Genomic DNA, 22,182 nt, shown 5'->3' with positions numbered 1-22,182 from the left:
ATAATTTTAAAAGTTAACATCGACAAATATTTAAATAAAAAATTAGTATTAATAAATATAAATATTTTTATAAATATGAAATCATCTTTTTATAAATACAAAAAATAATAAAATAGTGTTTATAAATCAAAAAATGTTTTATAAATACAAAATTAATTTTAAAATATGAAATCATCTTTTATAAATCCAAAAATCGAATTTATAGGAATAGGTCCATTAGGTCCAATTTTTAAAAAATCACACATGAATCAAGGTTGTGACTTCTATTTTAATATATAAGATATAATTAATTCTAATTACTTTCAAAATTTTGTTATTATTTTGGACCCTAAAATACACCAACATTATTTTTGATGGTTTTTTATTTATATAACAACACATGTGGAAGCTATTTTTTTTGTCATCCGTATTATTAAATGGTACAAGTCCATGGAAACATAGTTGAGATAAATTTCACAAGAAATGCCAAAATATAAACGGGTCAAACTAAACCATAAGCCTATTACCGTCGTTGAAGAAAGGACACCGCTCACCACGTGGACGATCGTCATGTGATCAATGAAAACATGTCAAAACCAGAGTCCACCATCTTTCTCCGGAAGGAACCAGTCACGAGACGCGGCAGAGCTCCGTCCATCGAAGCAAAAGAACCAGCGGAGAATCCGCTCAAACAAAACAGCCTTCACAAGAGATTTAATCGAGAAATCTAATCTGGCGGATCTACGCACAAAAAATGACAATTGTCTGCAATCGATCTGAAGAACTCTGTATTTCAGCATGCTCTAATATACATCTTTGAAGATTTGAATAAGCATGAAGATGCGACGGTCTTTGAAAGGAAAGGAAAATTTATGGAGGCTCAGATCAAGAGTCAGTTGGAGTAGAAAAGAATGGAGGCGTAGATCAAACGAAACCAGGATAAATCCAGAATAAGCCGGCGAATAACAGTGTTATAGAAGTCATTGCCTCCTAGAGTTTAAAGCCGACAAAGTCGGTGCTAACGTAGCTACCAGAGAAAAAACCCGAACGATCATCAGAGGAACTGATACAACGCTGGAAGCAAAGCCGGTCGGGAACACCGAAATCGGAAGGCGAAACCATCGGACTCTCTAATCTTCTCAACTTCCATTAAACCTTCTTAATTTTTTTTTTGACAATATGGTCTAAAGTTTCGAGAGAATATTCTTTCAATAAGAGAGAAGAGAGAGTCACCACACCGTTTTTTTATGTCGAAGCTATGTAAGTTTGTGATCTATTTAAAAATTGCTAAAAATATTATATATCCATCTAATCTGTGTAATTTTACTGCTGCAGAAATGGATTTACTGATTTTTTTTACCGAAAAAATCACTTCACCACTTTCGGACCCAATAGAATTAAAAGCGCAACATACGGCGGCCCATGGGCTTTAGAGTGTAAAACCTAGGCCTTGCTAGAACACAATAGCTGGAAGCCTGGAGAAGTCTCGTCCCCTAGAGTATATTTTGCGAAGTGATTTATACACGTCAATATAATCATTCTCGTTGAAAAAAAGATAACATAACACTTAAAATAGATGACATGGTTTTAGAATATAGTGACATGACATCATATTGATTGTGAGATATAAAATTTCCTTACAAAATTTAAACTTTTTTTGCAGGGATTTTAAATATTGTAATAAAAATAACTCATATATCATCATTAATGTCAATTTTTCATATAAATATTTATTTATGGTAAACTATTAAATATATTAATAATTCATATCAATACTATTAAAATAGGATCATGTCCAATTGATAAATGTTTTGTCCAATTATTTAGAACCTAATTATTCATTGTACAACGCAAATTCTATAACCATAAATGTTTTCTTACTAATGAAATAATTTTGTAACCTCCACTTTTCCATATGTTTCGGGAACCATTTTGTTCAAGTCGACAGTTACGAAAACAAAATATTATTATTTCCTTTTGGTGTATATACCAAATACGGATGATTAAATATTAAAATTTTTTGTGGAAGCACCGTAGGCTATTGGTTAATGTTTAAAGGTTTCTACACCCAGGTCTGGGGTTCGAATCCTAGACTATGCAATTTATTGCAGATTGCAGGAAATCCAGGTTTCAAGTCCCGGAGAGAGCGGTTTATTAAACAATTATGCAAACTACAGAGGAAAGACATGCAAGGGATCTTCAACATGGTGCAAGTAAATCTGGTCAGGCGTGGATCTTCATAGGACGGCTCATGTGATGCAGTTAGGCGTAGGTCTTCATAAGGCAGGTAGTATTGTCGGTTGTCGAATCGTCTATGTAATCTTTCCTATATCATAATTGTAAGATCGTAATAAATCAGCGTTAAAAAAAAGATGACATATTCATCATTTTAACATTTTTTTAAAAATGTAAACTGAAACGGACAGAAGTTAAGATAATATTGCCAAATAATGAGAGTAATTGATCATTTGAAATTATAGATAAACGGTAATAGAGGATTCGTATGAATTAAAATGGGAAAGAAGAAAAGCAATTAGCCATAAATTTTGAATGAATCTCCATGAAAGAATCAAAGGCATAAGGCAAATAATACTCTAAATAAGCCGTTTACTTGAATGTTACTTGCTAAACTTGGGATTCTCTACCATAACTATGAAGATTTTCAGACATTAATGATTACCCTAATGATCAATAAATAGAACCAACTCGGGTTCCTCTCACAATCTCATTATTCACAAACAAACACAAACCTCAAAAGAAAACTAATTTTGTTCCTTTGACCATGGAACTCAACCTCACTACATCATGCTCCTCCAGCAGTATCTCATCGTCTCCTCATGAGATGGGGTTTTCAACCGATACCAAAGGGAAAATGGAAGAGAAGATTGCGGTTGGGCCAGCAAGTGAGAATCCGAGGCTAGAGTTTTGCTTCTGGTTACGGAGTTTTAGATGAGGCAGAAGGGACGAAGAAGGAAGGTAAAGCGAAGGTGTTTGGTTGCAACTTCTGCGAGAAAGAGTTCTCTACGTCTCAAGCCTTAGGAGGACACCAGAACGCTCACAAGCAAGAGCGATCATTGGCCAAAAGGCGTAAAGAGAAGGAGATGAACTATCATGGGCTCTCCTTGTGCAGCCAGTACCCAGCAAGTGGTGATTTCTTCAGCAGTAGCAACCGCTCGCAGTATGGTCTTGGGGTTCGTTACAATCCCAACATTGGTAAATCGAAGGCTTATCCCTTCAACATCTTCCGATGTCGATTAGGATATAGAGAGCATAACATAAATTCCCATATCTCTCTCCCGTCTCACCTCTTGTGCCAAAACACTGACGTGTTTTCCAAAAATTTGATTTCAAACCTAGAAGGCAGCATCTATATGAACCAACACTAACTAGAGTAGGATATTTTTTGTAGCCTGCACTTTAGAATTTAGAAACTATAAACTCTGAACACTGAATATAAAATATTAAATGGGTCATTTAAACCCCCAAGAGCCACTCTCAAAGACAACCCTATGAGCTTCCACTTCACTGCATGGCCAACATCTCGTAAAATATCACTTCTTTTGACCATCGTTTATATCTATTTATATTTATATGTAAATATATATATATATATATAGATATGTATATATTTAAAATTAGATGGGAAGATATATATATATATTTAAAATAAATAATCATTAAACACAATAATATAACTAAAACTATTTTTATAAAATCTAATTTTATCTTTATTAAAATTTAAATAAAATAAAATTTAAATAGTTATACCAAATCAAAAGAAATAAGATTACAAAAATACGTTTATGATTTTTTATAACTATTGAAGTTAAAATATAAATTAATAATGTTGAAATATAAATCAAAATTTTCTTTTGAAATAAAAAATGTTATGTTGAAAATTACTATTTCTGCGCATGGCGCATGAAAACTCCTAGTTACAGTGAAAACAAATAACACAAGTCCTTAAACTATTCTCATATGGAGATTTTTTTTTTAAAGATGGATAATTATGTTATTACAACTATGAGAAATATTACAGACGATTCTACAGCCGACAATTCTACCTGCCGTACGAGGATTCACGTCTGACTGCATCACCTGAACCGCCATATGGGATTCATGCTTGACGGTACTCCTTGCGCCATGCTGCAAATCTCTTGTAAGTCTTTTTTCCTTTAATTCACGTAATTCTGTCTTCTCTGGAAATTGAAACTCAGATCTTTTGGTGTAGAAACATTAATGAACTCTTGGCCAGACCAAAACGCTTCCACGTTCTCATATGGAGATTATATATTGCTTTGCCGACGTCAATATTTATATGTCATATTCTGACCCACTGATCATTGGTCGGTCACAAGAATCTGTAATTTTTGTAGCCATACAGTCACTTTCCAACAAACTCAAGTCAACATCTTATACTGACATATCAAGATATTTTTTTTAGTCACTACTACTAATAAGAATCTAAGCTCACGTGTCACTTTAACTTTCAAGCAACAAGCTCCCAAAAGTTTGGAAGAATCCAACAAAATCTCCACAGATATATTATATTTTCTCCTCATATTATCACAAGTCATAACTTCACCTTTTTGTAAAGATATATAATACTCCCTCCGTTTCATAATATAAGTAGTTTTGGCTAAAAACACGAAAATTAAGAAATATTTTATAATAAATAGGTTAGATATAATTTAACCAATAAAAAATAAATCTATTTAATTTGATTGGTCACAATGTATTCAATAAATGTAAAAGTTACTAAAAAATACGAAAACTACTTACATTTCTCTAAAACTATTTACAATATGAAACGGAGGGAGTAACATTTAACCTAAAATGAGATTTAAAGTAATAAATGCCTCCAGATTCATATCTTGGTCCGTAATTCGACTAAAGAGCACAAAACAGTTGCCTATCCTTAAAGAGTTGTTTCGCTGCAAGCCGCTTCAGCCTTTCTGTAAAGAGCTTATAAGAGATCTAAACCTGAAATTAAATCAACAGAGGAGAGCAGGAAGAAAGAGATTCTGGAAAAAAAAATAAAAATATATAAAGGGCAATGCCATTTTATCCATGTATTGTGGACTGATAAGATTCTAACATCCAAACTAAGTTAATAGCTTTAAACTAAGCAAAAACAAAATAACAACAACAACAGACATATCTGTAAAACCAAACAGGATCTCATCCTATTCTTCCTGCAGAGACCTGATACTTTTGATACTATCCCAGGGTGTTCTCGATCTCTTTAACCCAAAACACACAATACAACAAATATTTACTTCCAATGGAAAAGAAACAGCAGCAGGAGTATAGCTTAGCTGTTGTGTTATCCGAGGATGGTTGTTTTTTCAATACCTTCTTGTATTCCCAGGAGAATAGCAAAGAATAGTACCAAAACATATAAGATACTATATATAGCAAAGACTAGTTTCCAAAAGGCAGATTCATAATGAAATGCATTGTACTCCCTCTGGTATGCTCCGAGGCATCGGTCCAACCGCAACGTATCTCTGTGGCATCGGTTTTAGAAGAGTGGCTTGTCCGGAGACTGGTCCCTTGCTGTGAAACCTTGCAAAACGGTTGATAACAGAGAATCTTTCCAAGTCCTCTATGTCGAATTTTATTTCTGCCATTGACTGTGTCTTCTCCAGTCTGCACCAAAAAAAATAAGTAAAAGGTTTCTATAGAGTGTTATGAGAAAAACAAGCAGCTGCTAAAAGTAGTGTTCATACCTTTCAAAGCTTTCCTTGAGTTTATTTGCTTTCTCTGTTAAACTCTCAATCTTTTTTGGTATCCTATTAAGATATTCCGAGTTAAAGAGTTTCTCAATAAGGAAACTAGTATATAATGTGGCTTGAGTTTTTCAGTATGATACTTACTTGTCAATCTCATATGATGATGGTGGCAAACCATTCTCTCTCTTGTGGGTAAGGCTGCAAGCATCAGCAAGAGTTGCTCTAGCAATGAAGAAGCACAAAACATCACAACTTGACGATGCTTTTGAAAATAAGAGTGAGGGTGGAGGATCAAGTAGCTGCTGCATAAGCTGTGATGTTACAACAAGTCTTCTCTTTGAACGGTGCAGTGGCGGTGCAAACTCGAAGGTATGAGTATCATACTCGGCCTACAATGGAATTAGAACATTTAAAATCATATATCAATCACATTAAACCATACTCTTTGAAGTAATATACCTTCTCAGCTAAGAAGTTAGCAACTCTGGCCCATTCTTGTTCTGCCTCACTGCAGAAAGAACGTATTTTTTTAAGTTAATCGAATGAGAATAAAAGAGAGAGGGTAAACGTCAAAACATCCGAAAAGAGTAAGGGAAAGAACCTGATTGTGTGATCCCTTTGGGATGCATTAGAGACTTCTTCATGCCAAGTCAGCATCTTTGTTCTCATAAGTTTGCGTTTCTTTGGTGCGATTATCTCTGCATGTTTGTGCATTGTGTCTAAAGGCTTAGAATGCTGAGGCAACTTCTCGGGAATCACTTGAGACTCATGTGCAGGTTGCATCTGATCATTTCGAGAGGCTCCACCAGGGAACGCAAATGACTTAAGCTGTGACATTGAGCTCATTCCACTATCCATTGGCAGTTTATTAAAATCAGCTGCTCCCAGCCCTTGAGGCAAACCAATCCTCTGTTGCAGATTATGTCCTGTGGACGACATCTGTTGGGACTTTTGCCACGTTGTGACATCACTTCTCAATATCTCAGCGGGAACTTTGACTGGTTCTTGATCCAAAAGATGCTGGCGACTTGGTAAGTCCATCCACACATTAAACTGCTGATTGGTACCACGTTGGGGAGATCTAGTCTGACTAGTGGTGTGGCCTCCAAGGCCTGGAAGTGTTGCATTGTCAGGTAAAGACGCTACAAATGGATTAGTCGTCTGCATTTGGGATACAGACACGGTGGACAGATCATTCTGTTGTATGAACTGCGGGAACATCCCCGCTTGCCCGAGCTGACGAGGCACAAGTGAAGAAGACATACCGGCTAAGTGACTTGCAGCTGTACTGGAGCGATGGATGCCTGTCTGAGACTGTAGCTGATCAAACATCCCCAAGGACTGCAGATACATATTACCTGTAGATATCTTCGGTTGAGGATTACAATCCACCCAGTGACCAGACACGTTAGAGGACCTTTGAGTGGAAACAGGAGTAGTACTATCATCCTGAAAGAGACCTGGTCTCATCTGATTTGAAGGCACCTGAAACCCAGGGAAGCTAGGCTGTTGCTTCTCATTGTCTGCTATGAAGTTGGATATGTCATTAATGTCGGCAGACATTTCCATGTTCTGATACGTTAAGCCGCTGAACTCCTCGGGAAGACCAGTATCGCTGCTAGAAGCTTCAGCAACAGCGGTCTGCATAAGCGCGCTCCAGCTCCCACTCTGCATAGATGATGGGAAAGGACTGGAGAAACTCACACTGTCACCAAACACTCCGGAAGCAATCTCGGAGATGCTACTACTGTCTTCCATACTGAACAGAATCTTCTCTTCTAGTGGGTCAAGACCTTGAGACAGCTTCGTGGTATCCTTCTGCTGAAACGAAGACCAGCTTGCTTGTTCCTCCTGCCTCCCACTAGAATCTTTTGGAGAGCTGTCAAATTGTTGAGAAAGGAGATTGACTGAACCTGTCCCTTGAACTCCAAGATTTGACATAAATGTTCCCTGCTGGAGAGGTAACTGTGGTGGAGATGGATCATATTGACTTTTAAAGAAAGGGTTGCTAAATGCTATGCTGCCAGGTTCCTGATACATCGCTTGAATCGGAGGCTGTTGACTCATATTACCTCTTGCATTACCAACCGGAGCACTGTAGAGAGAAACATCAGGCTGCTGAGAACCAAAACCCATAGAAAACATTCCTTGTTGGCCTGGGGTTGCGCTCCTCTGTGGCCAGTTTAGATATCCTTGTGAAGAATCATTTAGAGGCATTTCATCAAGAAGAGGTGGAAACTGTCTGCTACTGTTAGCTTGCTTCTGAGCTGTAGACGAATAAGGGTTTGAAAAGTTCTGCTGCTGCATTTGAAGAGCATGTAGCTGCTTGAGCATCACCTGCTGCTGCAACAGCTGCATCTCATCGTAACCAGACTGCTTCATAAGGCTATGTTGTGGAAGTAGTTGCTAATTTCTCTTGAAGCGTTGTTTGGAAACATAAATCACACCACTGGATTCTTCAGTTAATGTCAGACCTTTACGAATTTGAATCTTGAAAACGAGCTTTATAGTCTTTAGTTGGTTAAACAAACTAAGCTTTCACATAAACAACACATGTTGAATTTGATGTTCAGAAAACTTTCACATGCATTAAACTTGTAACATCATCATCATCATCATCAGCTTATCCTTCTCTCCCAAAGACCAGTAGATCCATCAACCATCTGTAACACCAAACAGTATTCAAGAGATGTCATCCCTCAGTAATGCAATGCAAAACTTTAATTGCTAAACAGATCCTTCTAACCTTGTGGGCAAATCTACATAAAATTGGGGAAGAACACAGAATCAAAAGCTTAAAGTAGTAATTTTTCAGAAAAGAAACAAGTAGATTTTCAAGACCTTAGAGCTCCAAAGGATGACCCAGAATCAATCAAACTACAGTTAATTATAGAACAGAAAATTCAAGAGAAACTCAGAATTTACCAGATGGAAGCAAATAAAAACCGTGATCTGAGGACAATAGAAGCTCAGAATCGTCTAGGGTTCTTCTTCTTCACTGGAACCACAAACCCACGGCTCAATTTGCCACCAAAATAATAAAATATATATTAAGAAAAAGAATTTGTTTTTTATTTCTTTCCCTCTTCTTTTCCAAGCTTCTCTTCTTCTCTCCTTGAACTGAAATTCACGAAAAGAAAATTATTTCCCAGACAATTATTTCCTTTTTTTTCTCTGAACAGTAGACTCAGAAAATTTCTGATTCTTTTAGAAATGTTAAATCTTCGGACAAGAAGCCGAAGAAGGCCAGAGGACAGATACTGCTGCAAGAAAAATAAATACAGTAAAAAGAAATAAAGAGAGAGAAACTAATTTTTCTGAAAAATACAAAAGTTAATAAATTCATGACAAGGAAACGAACCTCAGGCTCGGAGTTTGGTTCAGTAACAAAGGCGGTAATAGCGTGTACATCGTGTATTAGATGGTGGATGCGCTTTGTTAAGCTGTTTAGATTTAACGGTCAAGATGATGTTGAGATTAAAGATCGGACGATGTAGATTTATTAGAGAAAGTTGACCTAGATAACTACGAATCGTTTGCTTCAGAGATAGGCTGATTAAAAAAGTAGGTGGGAATTAGCTATGTGAAAAATCCCACGCGCTTTAAACAAAGCGTGACTTTAGTTTCTCCTCACCACTGTGTAACGCTTTTGTTTAGTTAGTTGATTGATAAATTAATATCCGTCTGATCTTCTCTTAATGGTCCAGTATCCTTTTAGTTTATGCGATTTATAGCACAACAAACTGGTGGTATTCACTATTCAGTATGGTAGTGAAAATAAGCAAATACATTTTTTTAATAAATCGGTATTAAAAACAAAAACAACATTCATTCCCACCAAAAATATGAAAAAGAGTATGCAAAACCATCAGTAAGCTTTCTCTAGCAGAACTTACAACAATCTCATTCCATGATCGGGAACTTTTGATGAACCAGGTCAGGAACAGAGAATCTTTGGTGTTTTCTGAGTACCACATATTCTAAGACAAGAAATGATATTTCAGACTTTTTAAGAAACTGCGTTTAGTTATGTCCACATTTCATATGTAAGAAGTGGACGAATGATTTCAGATTCAGACCTTAAGAAATTGAGATTCCGGAAGAGATTCGAAGGTTAGAGTCTGCTCCTCCGCTCACTACGCTGTCTCCTTTCCACCAGTCAGCACATAAAACCTTCAAAGCCAATATTTTAGCACTGTTTGAGTAACAAAAGAACCAAAAAGAAGAGTAGAAGATAAAAGATAAGTTTGTGTGTTAATTTACCTTATCCTTGTGAGTGTCGATCACTGACAAAGGCCACTGCAAATGAAAATGGATGAAGAATATCAGTTTCAAACCAAGGAAACAACGGAAAGAGTGTGTGTGTGTGCTTACAGCGGTTCTGAGATCCCAGAGCATGATTTTGCCATCATATGAAGCTGAGAGCAAGTGAAACCAAGAGCTTTTGTGCCATTTACAGGCGGAAATCCATGATGCGTGTGAAGCAAATTGAAACACTGGAGCAGATGTTCCTACAGATTGTATGAAGAGAGTTTATCAACCAGACTACCAGAGTAATAAACTCGGTATATGGTTCATATATTTTTGACTATGTGTGTGTGTTCATATAGATCTCTCACCAGGCTTACGAGGATCCCATACTCTAAGTATTGGATCTGACCCACCAGCAGCTACAAGCGCAGAGCCTTCACCTCCAACATCTACCGTGTTGAGAGCTTTTCCACAGAACTACATTTTGACAGAAACAAACTCCCTCTAAGCTTCGATGGAAACAACTTATACGCACTTAATTCTAAGCAGGAACGGGTCTGGTGTGTGCCTGAATTCACGAGAATGCAAAGGAGTATGAGAAAGCATACCAAGTTCAAAGATTCTTTCCCTGTGGGAACATCCCATCTCCTTACAGAATGGTCCCATGAACAGGAATAAATCACATCATGCTCCGGCCAAACAACTGATGAGACACACTGTGTGTGTCCAACAAATGTACTCTCCGCTTCTCCCTGTAAGAAATTCAACGTCGAAATTGAAAGTAGTTACTTCAACTGAGAACACACCACTGTTGGAGAGTAGACCTGTCTCTTCCTCATATTCTGAAGAGCAAACAATGCGTTTCAAAAGAGGAGTTTATTGAGGGTACCTCTAACTGAGTTTCCTCGGCCTGATTATTCCCTTTTCTTCTCTTCCCTGCTACTGACAACTCTGAAGTAGCCTCATCTGTGTCCCATAAATTGATCGTGCAATCCCATGAACCCGAGCAAATCTGAAATACATTATACAGCAGGTGAGCACGATGAAAATACAAAGTAGTTTCATTAGCGATACACAAGTTAAGCGTATGAGGAAACGGTAAACCTTGCTCCCGTATTTCTGAGCTGCAACACTTGCCACCGACGCCTTGTGCCCACGTAATATTTTGTAAGCCCCAACTCTTGTAGTAGGGTCACCAGATTCAGCTGTATCAACCTTCATACACAAAAAGATGACTTTAGTTAACCAGAACATTTACCTTTGCTTGTATATTAGCACCCGTGTTTACCTTAAACAATCTCAATGTTCGATCTTTAGCGGCAGTTGCTACAGTAACATTTTCTGCACCTGGATGGACAAATGAACAAGAAAATGTAAGGAAGGGATAGATGAGCGAAAAAGGTGAAAACCTTCTTTGTTAATACTATTTGCTAGTGAATAAAAGGCAAAGTATAGATTTATCGTGCTACGATCATACCTTCGGAGTTAACAAAGGCAATAGAAGAGATTGCCCCAGAGTGGCCTTCTAAAATGTGTGTACACGACTCAGGAGAGCTCCATATCCTAATCAGAAGAAATAACTTAGATCCTTGCAAATGTTGACAGCAATACAAAGAGATAGAAGATAGGCCGATGCATACATGATATAAATAAATTATTCAAATGATTACCTTCCTAACCCATCATAGCAGCCGGTCAAAATGAATCTGAAAATGAAAAAAACGAGATCAGGACAACCACTTACAGAACGTTTACAATCAAGAACATATAAATACATCCTTTAAGACAATAACAATCACTGGATGGCCCTGATTTGTTTAGTTTTAAGCAAAATCTACATAAGTAACAGGTGTTAATATATCACAAAAACAATGATACGGCAGTCGTGTACATTAACCCTTTACACAGTTCTATACTTCTATGATTCTCTATACGGCATCAACCAACAGTTCGTAAGTGGTAACGCAAAAAATAGAATAAGATTTTGTAAAAGGAGAAATATCGTAAACTTATATGACCAGTATACATATTACAGTAATCTAGAAGACGTAGAACAAGAAATTACCTGGACGAAGAACCATCAACAGCACTGACCCAGTCATCATGCAATGAAGGTTTCTCCTCCTTCCGTGGCGCCACAGCCCTTATGTATTCTATTTCAAGAGTTCGTTCCTACAAGATTCCACAAGTTTAACTAAGTACATTTTTTTCCTAGAAGATAAAGATTACCTACACCAAGTTGCTGTCTTTAGTGGCTGTTTAGGAAAACATTACCGCTGAGATTCCCTTGGCGAGAAGAAACTGTTCAAGTGACATTCGAATAAGCTCCCCATCGATCAAAAAGTCAAATGCCTCATGTTTCTCTGTTCATCCAAAGATAATCCCCACAATTATATGCATGAAATCCCTAACAATCAACAAGGTAAAGAGATATAGAAGTCTACCGAGAGTGAGAAGAGAGTTGACGATGGAGGAGAGACCGAGACGAGTGACATTGGAAGGGATAACCACGGAGCTGGACGGAACTTGGAACGGTGAGTCAAGCTTCGTCACGAACTTCACGTGGATTACTTTAGACGCGTCTTCTCCTCCGCCGTCCATTATCGCCTCTAACTTCTCCAACCGGCGGTTACAGAGAGATAAATTAGGGTTCTAGCTCGAGGAGAATAGATTCTGAATAAATAAAAAACACATCAGCAGGGTTTAAGGAAATAATTACGTAACTAACCTCTCTTGGGCTCAGTTCGAAATATTAATTTTGGGCCCACAGTATTAATATCTTTAAATTGGGCCCTTATCAGGCCTCTGAGTTTTCAATAATCATGGGAATACAGTTCGAGCTTGGGGTGTGTATGAATTATTACATGATTACACGTGTCATTATATAATAGCTTTGTGACGGGATCTATATCTGCTCGGTCGTGAAGTTATCATCGCCTCTTTCCTTTAGTGACCTGCTTCCGCTTATAAAAGCTACGACGAAATTCTCACACTCTCACTACTCTCTCTCTGGATCGAAGGGTTTAAGCTGATTCTGTGCCCTAAAATTTGGCGCCTTTCCACTTCGATTGGGTTTCTTCTTACCTCCTTAAGCCACAAAGTCAATTCAATTTCGCTCAATTCACTAGAGTTTCGAGTTGGCTCTGCTACTTCTTACTCGTTGATTCTGCTCCTTCTAGGGATTTCAACAATGGGGAAAGCTTCTTCTCCGGTAAGCATTTCAATTCTGTTTCTAATTGGCGCGCTCTTATCTCGTGAATTCGATTCTAGGGTTTTGCTGGGGACAAGTATCAATTGGTTCTCTTTGGGAAAGAATCGATCTTTATTAAACACATGTATTAGGCAAACGTGTTCTTATAATAACTCAAATTTTGATTTATGATGTTTAAGGTACCTATAGGAGAATGAATTAAAAACGAATTTTGATTCCAAAGGAATGCGCTTTTCGTTGAGTTTGATTCAAGAGAATGATTCTACTACATGTTACGCATTGCAAAGCTGTAATAAAGGTTGTTGAATATGACCTATGGAGACGGGGAGGGCGGAAGTCAACGGAGAGATTCACAACGCGGCAATGACTTTGCCTATGCACTCGCTAGAATGGCCGTGGCGCAGATATGCGAGGGGGTCGAGATCAGCACTCTCCAGGAATCGCATTCACGGGAAGGTGCGAGGTTCAGCTCTTTTCAGGAGTCTGCGCTCGAGAGACTGACCGATGTAGTGGTCCAGTACGTTCAAAGCGTTGGGAAGACGACGCAGTTCTATGCTAATATGGCTGGGAGAGTGGAAGGTAATGCTTTGGATGTTGTTCAGGCGCTGGAGGATTTGGGATCTGGATTGGGTTTCAACGGTGCTCATGATGTTGAGCATTGTCTTGGTGACTCCGGTGTGGTTAAGGATATTATTCGTTACACAGGGGAAGCTGAGGAAGTGCCTTTTGTTTATTCTCTTCCTCGGTTCCCTTTTAACAAAGGGAAGAGACGAGCTCCTAGCTTCTCTGAGATTGGAGCAGAGATGGCGGATGAGCATATTCCAGTTTGGCTTCCTGCTTTTCCTGAAACCAAGATGTCTAAGGAGGTCGAAGAGACTAATGTTGAGAAAATAGAAGGGGAGGTGAAGAGCAAAGAAAATGGAGTGTCTTTGCCGAGTATGCAGCAGTCTTTGGATGTTGATAGGTTAAAAGTTCAGAAATCTATGGATCAGGAAGCTGTTCTGGAACCAGCAGAAGAACCGGAGGGTAATCCATTCCTTGCTGCACCAGTTTGGGTTAGCGAGAAGGACGTGCCACGTGTGTTTTGCCCGTCAGAGCCTACAAATGAAGAAGTTACCATTGGCCACGTTCCTGAGAAACAAACGAACAAGAGCCATCATATTCCACCCCTTGAGGCACATGCACCATCTGGCACGATCAACGAGGAGAGCAGATTTGGTGGAACGGAGGATGGACAGAGAAAAGATGGTGCAATAACAGAAAGAGCCTTGCTCCGTTTCAAGATTGGAACTCGAAAGGCCTCTATGCGTTTGACGATAAAGCAGAGCTTAGAAGATAAGGGTTGGTTTCTAGAGGATGGAGAAAAAAGGGAGAAGAAGGTGGAACGCGAAGAGAAACTTGAAACCATTGACACAGATGTAAAATAGGTATTTTGTGACTTAGAATTTGTAGACGTAATACCATTTTCTTCTTGAGTTTTGTGATAGTTTGCAATTGAATACGTGACTCGTTAGTAAAATGATAATTTTGTTTTACTGGCTCAAACTACTAGAGGAAGATGTGTGGGTCTTTAGCATCATGTTGCTGGTGAAACATTATATTCAAATGGAGATATAATATCCTCAGTTTACCGAGAATTGATTTCCTTTTAAGTGTGGCAGTGTTGATAATTAAATTTACTTAATGGATTACACATAATGTACCTTTTATCTTGAGTTGAGTTTTTACATAAACAATTAGGAAAAGATCAGAAGAAAGGGTTCAGAGAACCAACAAATCACGTGTTTTCTACACTTTAAATTTGATTATTTTAGATCCTTCTTACACTTCTACGTAGGCATATTAGCAATGGAAAAGCTGCCTGGGTTGCCCACTGAGCTTATTTCCCGGAAAAGCTGCAACCTCACTTGTCACGACTTCACTTATCAAGTCCTTGAAAATTAGCCTCTCTATGTCTAACACTAACCCCGGTGTCTCTCCTTCAATCTCCTTCCAGTTCATGCCTTGGCCTTGCAGGTCCTCCCAAATGAGGTCTTCATCATCCTCATCCAAGATACAGCTTGAGTTGTCTTGTAATCGATCAATCTCTGAACACAGAGTTTCCAGAAGTACTTCCCCTCTTGAGCTTTTGTCTGCTGTCATTAGCGGCCTGATTGGTGATGTTATGTATGGCTGCTTGGTACACCCTTCTGCTGCGAATTTGCGAGCTAAGATCTCGTTGACGGTGTCAAACACGAGCTTCCTCATGCTTCTCCCTATCAGGTTCGCCGTCTGTTGTCCGAATCCTCTGCCTCTGTGTGTCACATTGCTTGTCTTATTCTGTTCCAGGACAAAGAAAAGGCTCGGATTGATTGGTAGGTGTGCTTGGTGCAGCTGAATGCTTAGCATGTTGTAGTCGATATCCTTAAGAAGCCCTGATGCAGACAGTATCTCTGAGATGTACTTGTGGTCGCCAATTCTTATTTCTGCACCTTCTTCCGTGAAACTCTCAGTAAGTTCAGCATCAGGCTGAGTTAGACTCGTGTTACTCTCAGGCCACACAATCGATCTACATAAGTTGTTGTGCTTGTTCATCCACAGGGACTCTTCAGAACGTATATGGTCGTCGTCTGTGGCAAGAGAAATAGTTAAGGTTAGAACTTTAAGCAAATCAAATTTTGCAATCTATTTTGTTTTAATGCCAATGAAGTAACTCACCTTTAAAGACAATGGATATCTTCCTTACAGGGGATGGTGACTCATCATCGTCGAAGGGTACATCAAGAATAGAAACCGGGCTGGGCTGCTCCACCGTAATTTTCAGAGGTTTTGGCAGAGATCTCATTCCCAGTTCTGGGCTCTGCATTAGTAAACAGATGGACTCAGTGAAACTTGTATATTAGCAAATAAACTGAGAAGTGAATTTGCGTTACAGAGAAAAGTTAATACCCTTTGTTTTGGTGTGTGCTGCTCCGTTAAGTCGCATTTATATCTGCTTGTAACCTCAATGTCAAGGTTAGAGGCCGAGCTTACGTTGCTGTCAGATCTTAGACTCCTCAAGTCACTGCACTCATCGCTCAAGCGGTCTTCAGACTGCTGCACGCCGCGAGATTTTACCCCTGGTTTTCTTCTGGGGGAAGCTGATTCCGTCTGTGGCCTGATAAGTTGTTGTCTTTGGTTCTTGTTCGGTTCTGGTTTTGGAGACGTCGGTCTAGACTGCTTCTCGAAACCGAGCTTCTTTGGTTGTGCTCTTGGGCTGACACTGCTCTTCCTTGACTTGGCTATCTCGATCTTCGACTGCAACGGTCTGGTGCTAGTGTTTTTTGTTGCAGGCCTTGGGGTCACATCCATGGCGCTCTGCTTCCTCTGAGTGACCTTCTGGTTTGAAACCTTGACATTTGGTAAAGCAACACTCCGCGGCGAGGAAGAGGTGGAACTAGAGTTGCTTCTCTCTTTGAAAACTGGAGCAGAAGATGCTTTCATAACGACGATAGAGGAAGATCTGATACTCTTGGACGATGGACTTGGCTGCATAAAACTGGTTGAGCTAAGGGAACTGTTGTCATCATCTTTGCTCATTAACTGCTGCGTCTTCTCCATTGCTTCGAGTATCTGCTGTAGAGCTCTGAGATCTTTCTCGGACTTTTTGAACTCAAGCTGCGAAAGCCTCTTCTGTATCTCACCATAAACCGTCAGCGTTGCAGCAGCGTCCGCTGCTTTGACTTGGTTCCTGGCACCACCATCCACTTGCGACCATGGAGCTGTCTTCACAGGAAACTTGGCAGCAGGCATCATCTTCTTGAATGAGTCTGAGCCTCTTGATCTTTGTAGATCTGCTTCCACTCTAGGAGCTGGCCTCGGAGAGTCGCAGAAGTGGTTCTCTCTGCTCTGATCAGTAACAGGCTCGTCTGGAATGACATCAAGACCCATCAGCTTGGCAACAACACTCGACGTTGTTCTTCTGTGACCTGTCGTTACAAGGTCTTGCGCCTCTGGTGAGCAACTAGACTTTGCGCTCCTAAAGGAATTCGATCTGCTGTCTAGTGACAGCCTCGGTGTCTCTTTAAACTTGGCTCCTGTCTTTCTCGTCTCCCTCTCATCGTAAGAGAACCGAGGACTGTCTTTCAGCTTCACTACTCTCCGCCCCTCACTCCATTCATTAGAACTCCGAGATGGTGATGGTTCCTTGAGAAGAGACACGTTAGCTCTGGCTGATTTAGGTTGCTGAGACAAGGCTTCTTCATCTCTGGTTCTGGTCTCCTTATGAATGGAGCTTCTCACAAGCTCCCTTAAATCACTCGACATCACTAAACCGCCCCACCTTGGCGACCCGTTGGTTGGTTCTCTTACCGGAGTCTCACCATTACTCATTTGAACCAAACCAGATTGTTCAAATTGAGAAGTCGTGGTGCTGATATCTGCAGAGGAGAAGCTAGAGGAGCATGGTGAAGAAGAAAACGACAGCCTCGAGGAAGATTCAGAGGAGACAACCTTCTGTTTCTCCTTTGCAGCCTTCTTTTTCTTCTTACTCTTCTCCTGCAATTCCAGTAAAATTCACTTTTTAGATCCATTTTTATTCTGTGAAAAATTATCATTTCTCTGCTAGTTTACAGATTCTTACCGTTTCCTTCTTGTCCGTTGAAACGTTGGTAACACCGACATTGTCACTTGTTTTGCCTGCAAAAAAAAAAAAAAAACTCCCCAGTCAAATCTAGCTTTTAACTAATACCTAGTAGTGTTAGGTAAGTATAGGTAATTTAGAGTCTATGAACATCTATAACAAGTCATGTTATAGAGCTTTGGTTGTGGTCCTGAATCTTGGATTTGAGATCTTAGTCAGAAACTAGAATACAAAAACGTCGTATGTTGAAGAAATTTCCTCTAAAACTTTTTTCTTCAGGTTTTAATGGAGAGGACTTAAAAGAGAGAAGAAAGAGAAATGTTACCTGAGGGCAGAGACTTGAGCTCATCTCCGGCGACGGAAACACGTCTCGCTGGATAATGTTGCCGGTAAAACACCTGAAAGATCCCATTCATACATCCAAACTGTTTATTCAGATTTGGATTCTCATCTGACAAGTTATACAAAAGCTTGGCCGACATCTTCTCTTCTATTTTCTTAGCTCTGGTCTCAGAAGTTTTGACTCTAAAAGACAATGGAACTTTGGGATTATCTCATATCAGTTCTTGAAAACCTTCAAGCTTATGGTTTCTCCGCTGGTTTGTGTCTCAGAGGAAGAGGAAAAAGAGACAAGAGGACAAACAAGAACCCGGTACTGAGATAAAAGGTAAAGCTACTTGTGAAGTTACGACCAGACAGGAAATTAGTTTGCTCTGTCTCTGTTCTCTTGGAGGGTTCCTTGAAGAAGAAAGAAGAGAAGGGAAAGAAAGAGGTTTTTTGTTTGAGAGAAACGGATCTGTAAAAGGCAAATGAGCTCTCTCTACGATTATATGGAGAAGCATATATAAACATATGTTATGTGATGGTATATACACATGCGTGTACACATGTATACGTGTGTATCCGTAGATTTATACATGTAAGAGAATGTAATTGAATTATTTGATATATTTTAAAAAAAATATGACAAAACCATTGAAAACTCTGCTTGGAAATAATGAGGTATCTATTTTTTATGCATCTCTGATGAAAATGATGCACATGAAAGCATAGACCAAACTAATTATTATTTTTATTTTATTTTAACAAGACATATAATTGGATAAAATTCTTTATTATTCGGTTTATCCGTTTATTCAATCGAGTATATACATACAATATTTAAAATGTATCTCTGTTTTTAGTTAATGTATCTACTCTTACTCATTTGTAAGAAAACAAATTAAATGGTACAGTTTGCTAACATAATAAATAATGATTACTGGTACAGTTACTAACATTATAAATAATAATTAGTGAACAAGGAAAGGAAATAATAAATGAAAAATAAAAGAGGTTTCCTTACACATCCATGTGGACAAAATAATGTGGGTGGGTCTCATAAGTCTTTGGTGCTCTTTTACATCTGCATGTGGAGTTTGTCAGAGACAGACATAAGAATTTTTATCTTCAAACAAATAAATATATAAACAGAAAATCCTATTAGAAAAAATAAAATAAAAGAGGAAACTAATTGCCAATAATAAAACTACAATTAATAGTTTAGGAAGAAATTGGATTGGATTGGATTGGTGCACTGGAAGAAAAGCTTGCATGGTCTTAGAATGGTGGGTCTTACAAAAGAGTGCTTCTTTTTTTGCTTTTCTTTGGGGTTCACAAAAGTATAAATAAATACTTGAAAATGAAATATACTTATTTTTGAAGACTGATCATTTTTCTGGTCAACTGAAGACTGATCATTTTGTTTCCTGGTATTTCGACAATTCTAACTATTTATTACAATAAAATATACATCTGCACTAAGTTGATTATTCTAAAATATTATTCAGTAGCTAGCTGTGTTTCACAATAACATAAATATAATTCGAGGAATTTAAGCTTTGAATTATGAGTTAGAATAATGTCTTTTTGGTTTTGTTTTATTTAGATTCTGACATATTGATTTGAGAGTTTACGTCATGCGATGTACTCGTTAAACACCTTTTTGGCGGATCACGTGCTTTTGTTCAACTATGTGCTGTTTGATCATACTTATTTATTTTTATATTAAAATGGTTTAATTTTTAATATACTTATTTATTTTTATATTAAAATGGTTTAATTTTTATTTAATCGTTTTGAAATTAAAGAAAAAAGTTTAGCTTGTGGCCTTGGAAAGTTGGAAGCAACCAAGGAATATGCTGCACATGGGCAATGAGTGAGGGTTTTGAATGAATCATCATCATCATATACACTTCTTTTAGAGCGAACCCCAGCTACATAAATTACTGTAAAATGGAATATGAAATGGAGTGATGAATAAACAAAAAACTCATTATTTCATTACTGCAAAATGGAGTATAAAATAGAGTAATGGGTTTTTTGTTTATTCATCACTCAATTTCTCACTCTATTTTACAACAAATTATGCAGTAGGGTTGGAGATGCTCTTAGTCGTTATCATGCGTGTTTAATATTCTTCTTATTTTTTATCCAAAAGAAAATATTCTTTCTTTGTTCAAAAAAAATAAAAAGAAAATATTTTTTATTTATATTGATTTAACTCGGTTCCTTGGAAATTGAAATGCAGAGTATCAAATGCATATACATATCTGGATACCAGTTTCTTTAAGAGCAGTATTAACAACAACTTTTATAGCTGCCTCTTAAAAAAAAATTTAAAAATAAGCGGGTCTCACCATATTATTAAGAGCGGTTTCTTTTGTCTCTTTTTGAAGAGACGAGTTTAGTTTAGTTTTTGCATTGTGCGCGTACCCCACCAATACATGAAGGTTCGCGATTGGTTCGATTATTATTATTTAAAAAAAAAAAAAAAAAACTAAAAGCCTATGCCTAAGAACTTTACCGTTAATTATGTTCTAAGTTACTGCAATTAATACTCCTGTGTTCTGAGAAGAGTAAGGTCCGGACGAATTTAATTTTTTTTGTAACCTTTTTTTTGTTTTTTAGGAAAACTATTGTTTGACGATTTGAAAGACTGTTACTCGTAAACAAGAAAACTATGTTAAAACAAGAAAAAAAAAACGATAAATAAAATAAATACCATAGAACTAGGTTAAGATAAAAAGAGATAACATGGAGCTTTAATTAGAAATTCGGTAGTTTTCATGATCAAATCTTCAGACTCACGTAAAAAAAGGTAGCCACCAAAGCTTACGTGCACATACGAGTATTGCATCTCCAATACTGGATTCCGTGGTGAGTACCACAACCAAGAAACATTACATAGCGACGAAGAACATATGAAGGTAGACTGGTAGCTCACCAGGTCGACACTCATACGCAATTAAAAAAAACTTATTAGAATAGATAGATACATGTTAGTATAAACACAACTCAAACATGCTAGTAAACAAATTTCATAATTTACAGTTGAAAAGCCTTTTGATTGTATGAAGGGAACTGCCGGACAGTCACTGACCATGGTTATACAAAGGCACCACTGGACATGCACTGCTACTGGAGATATTGTGAGGAGATTGAGAGTGGTAGCATCAAACGTAATCCTAGAGAACTGAGTACAATCATGAAAATGCACAAGCATGCATGGCGCAAAAACTATTAATCTCCAATCCATGATCGTAAAATTCGTGGTGTATGGTATAGTCCAGCATGACCATGTGGGCTAGAGGCACTCCAGACCTAGTTAGGGAACAACAATGTATCAAAGAGATTGGATGGCTTCGATAAGGGATAACAATCCGGAGAATAAGTAAATAATCGTCAATACATACTTCTAATACGTACACTATCAACATAGCTATTTATTTATTTCTATTCAGAATTGGCCCCTAATAGTAATATAACTTTTTAAGGCTCCAAGCATATGTTTGATTGGCTTGTACTCAGGTGTGGCACTGGAGACAAGTATGATGTTTAGCTAAATTTGATAATATAAGCCATCCCATATTCGATATTTATATGAAATCATTAAAAAGACCAAAGCAACAAATACGAAAAGCAAAATAAAAGAATGTAGCATATTAAATTGCAAGAAAATAAGCCAAAGTATATTAAAGGATTCAGTTTCAAACCACGTAGAAAGCCAATCCCCGAACCAGCTACCATTTTCTATTAAACCGGAGTCCGGTTCAACCATGGAACATAAATTCATTGTACCCTAGTAGATTAGGTTTCTAAGTAGAGTCTGATATTTGCCTATCTCGAGATACTTTCATTTATTGGTATTAAAATTGGAATTTATGTAATAGCAATAACAAAATTAGAAAATAATAAAAATAAAACATCATAGAATAATAAAGATACTGAAGAAAGGATGATATTGTTTTATGTCAATGAATGGACACAACAATTTTTGAAATAAAACTTCACTCACTTGTGAAACCATATGTAACGATGGTAAAGTAAAGTCTATTTACAGTGTTATAAACTTACTTAGAAGTGTT

General features: G+C 37.8%; 4 protein-coding genes and 1 pseudogene across 5 annotated transcripts; 2 read left to right on the top strand and 3 right to left on the bottom strand.

Moving 5' to 3' along the window:
• Positions 1 to 2,761: 2,761 nt before the first annotated feature.
• LOC106315234 lies at positions 2,762 to 3,365 on the top strand (annotated as a pseudogene).
• A 1,645-nt stretch (positions 3,366 to 5,010) lies between these two features.
• On the bottom strand, positions 5,011 to 9,008 carry LOC106318624. Its single transcript, XM_013756682.1, has 6 exons — positions 8,640 to 9,008; positions 6,316 to 8,377; positions 6,174 to 6,222; positions 5,859 to 6,103; positions 5,712 to 5,774; positions 5,011 to 5,631 (listed from the first exon to the last, which is right to left on the bottom strand). Exons 2-6 carry the CDS (start codon positions 8,094 to 8,096, stop codon positions 5,424 to 5,426), a joined length of 2,346 nt encoding a protein of 781 aa, XP_013612136.1. The 5' UTR covers positions 8,097 to 8,377; positions 8,640 to 9,008; the 3' UTR covers positions 5,011 to 5,423.
• A 484-nt stretch (positions 9,009 to 9,492) lies between these two features.
• LOC106315569 (ribosome biogenesis protein WDR12 homolog) lies at positions 9,493 to 12,648 on the bottom strand. The gene is made up of 14 exons (XM_013753335.1): positions 12,410 to 12,648; positions 12,240 to 12,328; positions 12,031 to 12,137; positions 11,636 to 11,671; positions 11,443 to 11,528; positions 11,254 to 11,312; positions 11,070 to 11,180; positions 10,855 to 10,977; positions 10,574 to 10,717; positions 10,334 to 10,442; positions 10,089 to 10,225; positions 9,978 to 10,013; positions 9,794 to 9,887; positions 9,493 to 9,694 (listed from the first exon to the last, which is right to left on the bottom strand). Exons 1-13 carry the CDS (start codon positions 12,564 to 12,566, stop codon positions 9,795 to 9,797), a joined length of 1,287 nt encoding a protein of 428 aa, XP_013608789.1. The 5' UTR covers positions 12,567 to 12,648; the 3' UTR covers positions 9,493 to 9,694; position 9,794.
• Positions 12,649 to 12,950: 302 nt separating this feature from the next.
• On the top strand, positions 12,951 to 15,193 carry LOC106318245 (transcription initiation factor TFIID subunit 8-like). Of its 2 annotated transcripts, XM_013756138.1 has the most exons (3): positions 12,951 to 13,176; positions 13,356 to 14,603; positions 15,014 to 15,193. In XM_013756138.1, exon 2 carries the CDS (start codon positions 13,485 to 13,487, stop codon positions 14,601 to 14,603), a length of 1,119 nt encoding a protein of 372 aa, XP_013611592.1. In that variant the 5' UTR covers positions 12,951 to 13,176; positions 13,356 to 13,484; the 3' UTR covers positions 15,014 to 15,193. The 2 variants fall into 2 exon arrangements, with proteins under 2 accessions (XP_013611592.1, XP_013611591.1); XM_013756137.1 differs by lacking the exon at positions 15,014 to 15,193 and having other exon boundaries at positions 13,356 to 14,711.
• Positions 14,818 to 18,662, bottom strand: LOC106318244 (protein LONGIFOLIA 1-like). Its single transcript, XM_013756136.1, has 5 exons — positions 18,102 to 18,662; positions 17,777 to 17,832; positions 16,105 to 17,691; positions 15,874 to 16,015; positions 14,818 to 15,785 (listed from the first exon to the last, which is right to left on the bottom strand). The coding sequence occupies exons 1-5, from the start codon at positions 18,256 to 18,258 to the stop codon at positions 15,019 to 15,021; spliced, it is 2,709 nt and encodes a 902-aa protein (XP_013611590.1). The 5' UTR covers positions 18,259 to 18,662; the 3' UTR covers positions 14,818 to 15,018.
• Between the last annotated feature and the right edge of the window lie 3,520 nt (positions 18,663 to 22,182).

Source organism: Brassica oleracea, chromosome C9 (genome assembly GCF_000695525.1).
Source record: "Brassica oleracea var. oleracea cultivar TO1000 chromosome C9, BOL, whole genome shotgun sequence".
Classification (NCBI taxonomy): Eukaryota; Viridiplantae; Streptophyta; class Magnoliopsida; order Brassicales; family Brassicaceae; genus Brassica; species Brassica oleracea.
Note: the sequence above shows the minus strand (reverse complement) of the source record. Positions and strands in the feature narration are given on the sequence as shown.

Coding starts and splice junctions, on each gene's coding strand:
- LOC106318624 (XM_013756682.1), bottom strand. CDS start 8,096: ATGAAGCAGTCTGGTTACGATGAGATGCAGCTGTTGCAGCAGCAGGTG. Junction 6,223..6,315: donor CAAAGGGATCACACAATCAG/GTTCTTTCCCTT, acceptor TTCTTTCTGCAG/TGAGGCAGAACAAGAATGGG. Junction 6,104..6,173: donor CTAACTTCTTAGCTGAGAAG/GTATATTACTTC, acceptor ATTCCATTGTAG/GCCGAGTATGATACTCATAC.
- LOC106315569 (XM_013753335.1), bottom strand. CDS start 12,566: ATGGACGGCGGAGGAGAAGACGCGTCTAAAGTAATCCACGTGAAGTTC. Junction 10,978..11,069: donor CTCAGAAATACGGGAGCAAG/GTTTACCGTTTC, acceptor AATGTATTTCAG/ATTTGCTCGGGTTCATGGGA. Junction 10,226..10,333: donor ATGGGATCCTCGTAAGCCTG/GTGAGAGATCTA, acceptor TACAATCTGTAG/GAACATCTGCTCCAGTGTTT.
- LOC106318245 (XM_013756138.1), top strand. CDS start 13,485: ATGACCTATGGAGACGGGGAGGGCGGAAGTCAACGGAGAGATTCACAA.
- LOC106318244 (XM_013756136.1), bottom strand. CDS start 18,258: ATGTCGGCCAAGCTTTTGTATAACTTGTCAGATGAGAATCCAAATCTG. Junction 17,692..17,776: donor CAACGGACAAGAAGGAAACG/GTAAGAATCTGT, acceptor CTGGAATTGCAG/GAGAAGAGTAAGAAGAAAAA. Junction 15,786..15,873: donor GATATCCATTGTCTTTAAAG/GTGAGTTACTTC, acceptor CTCTTGCCACAG/ACGACGACCATATACGTTCT.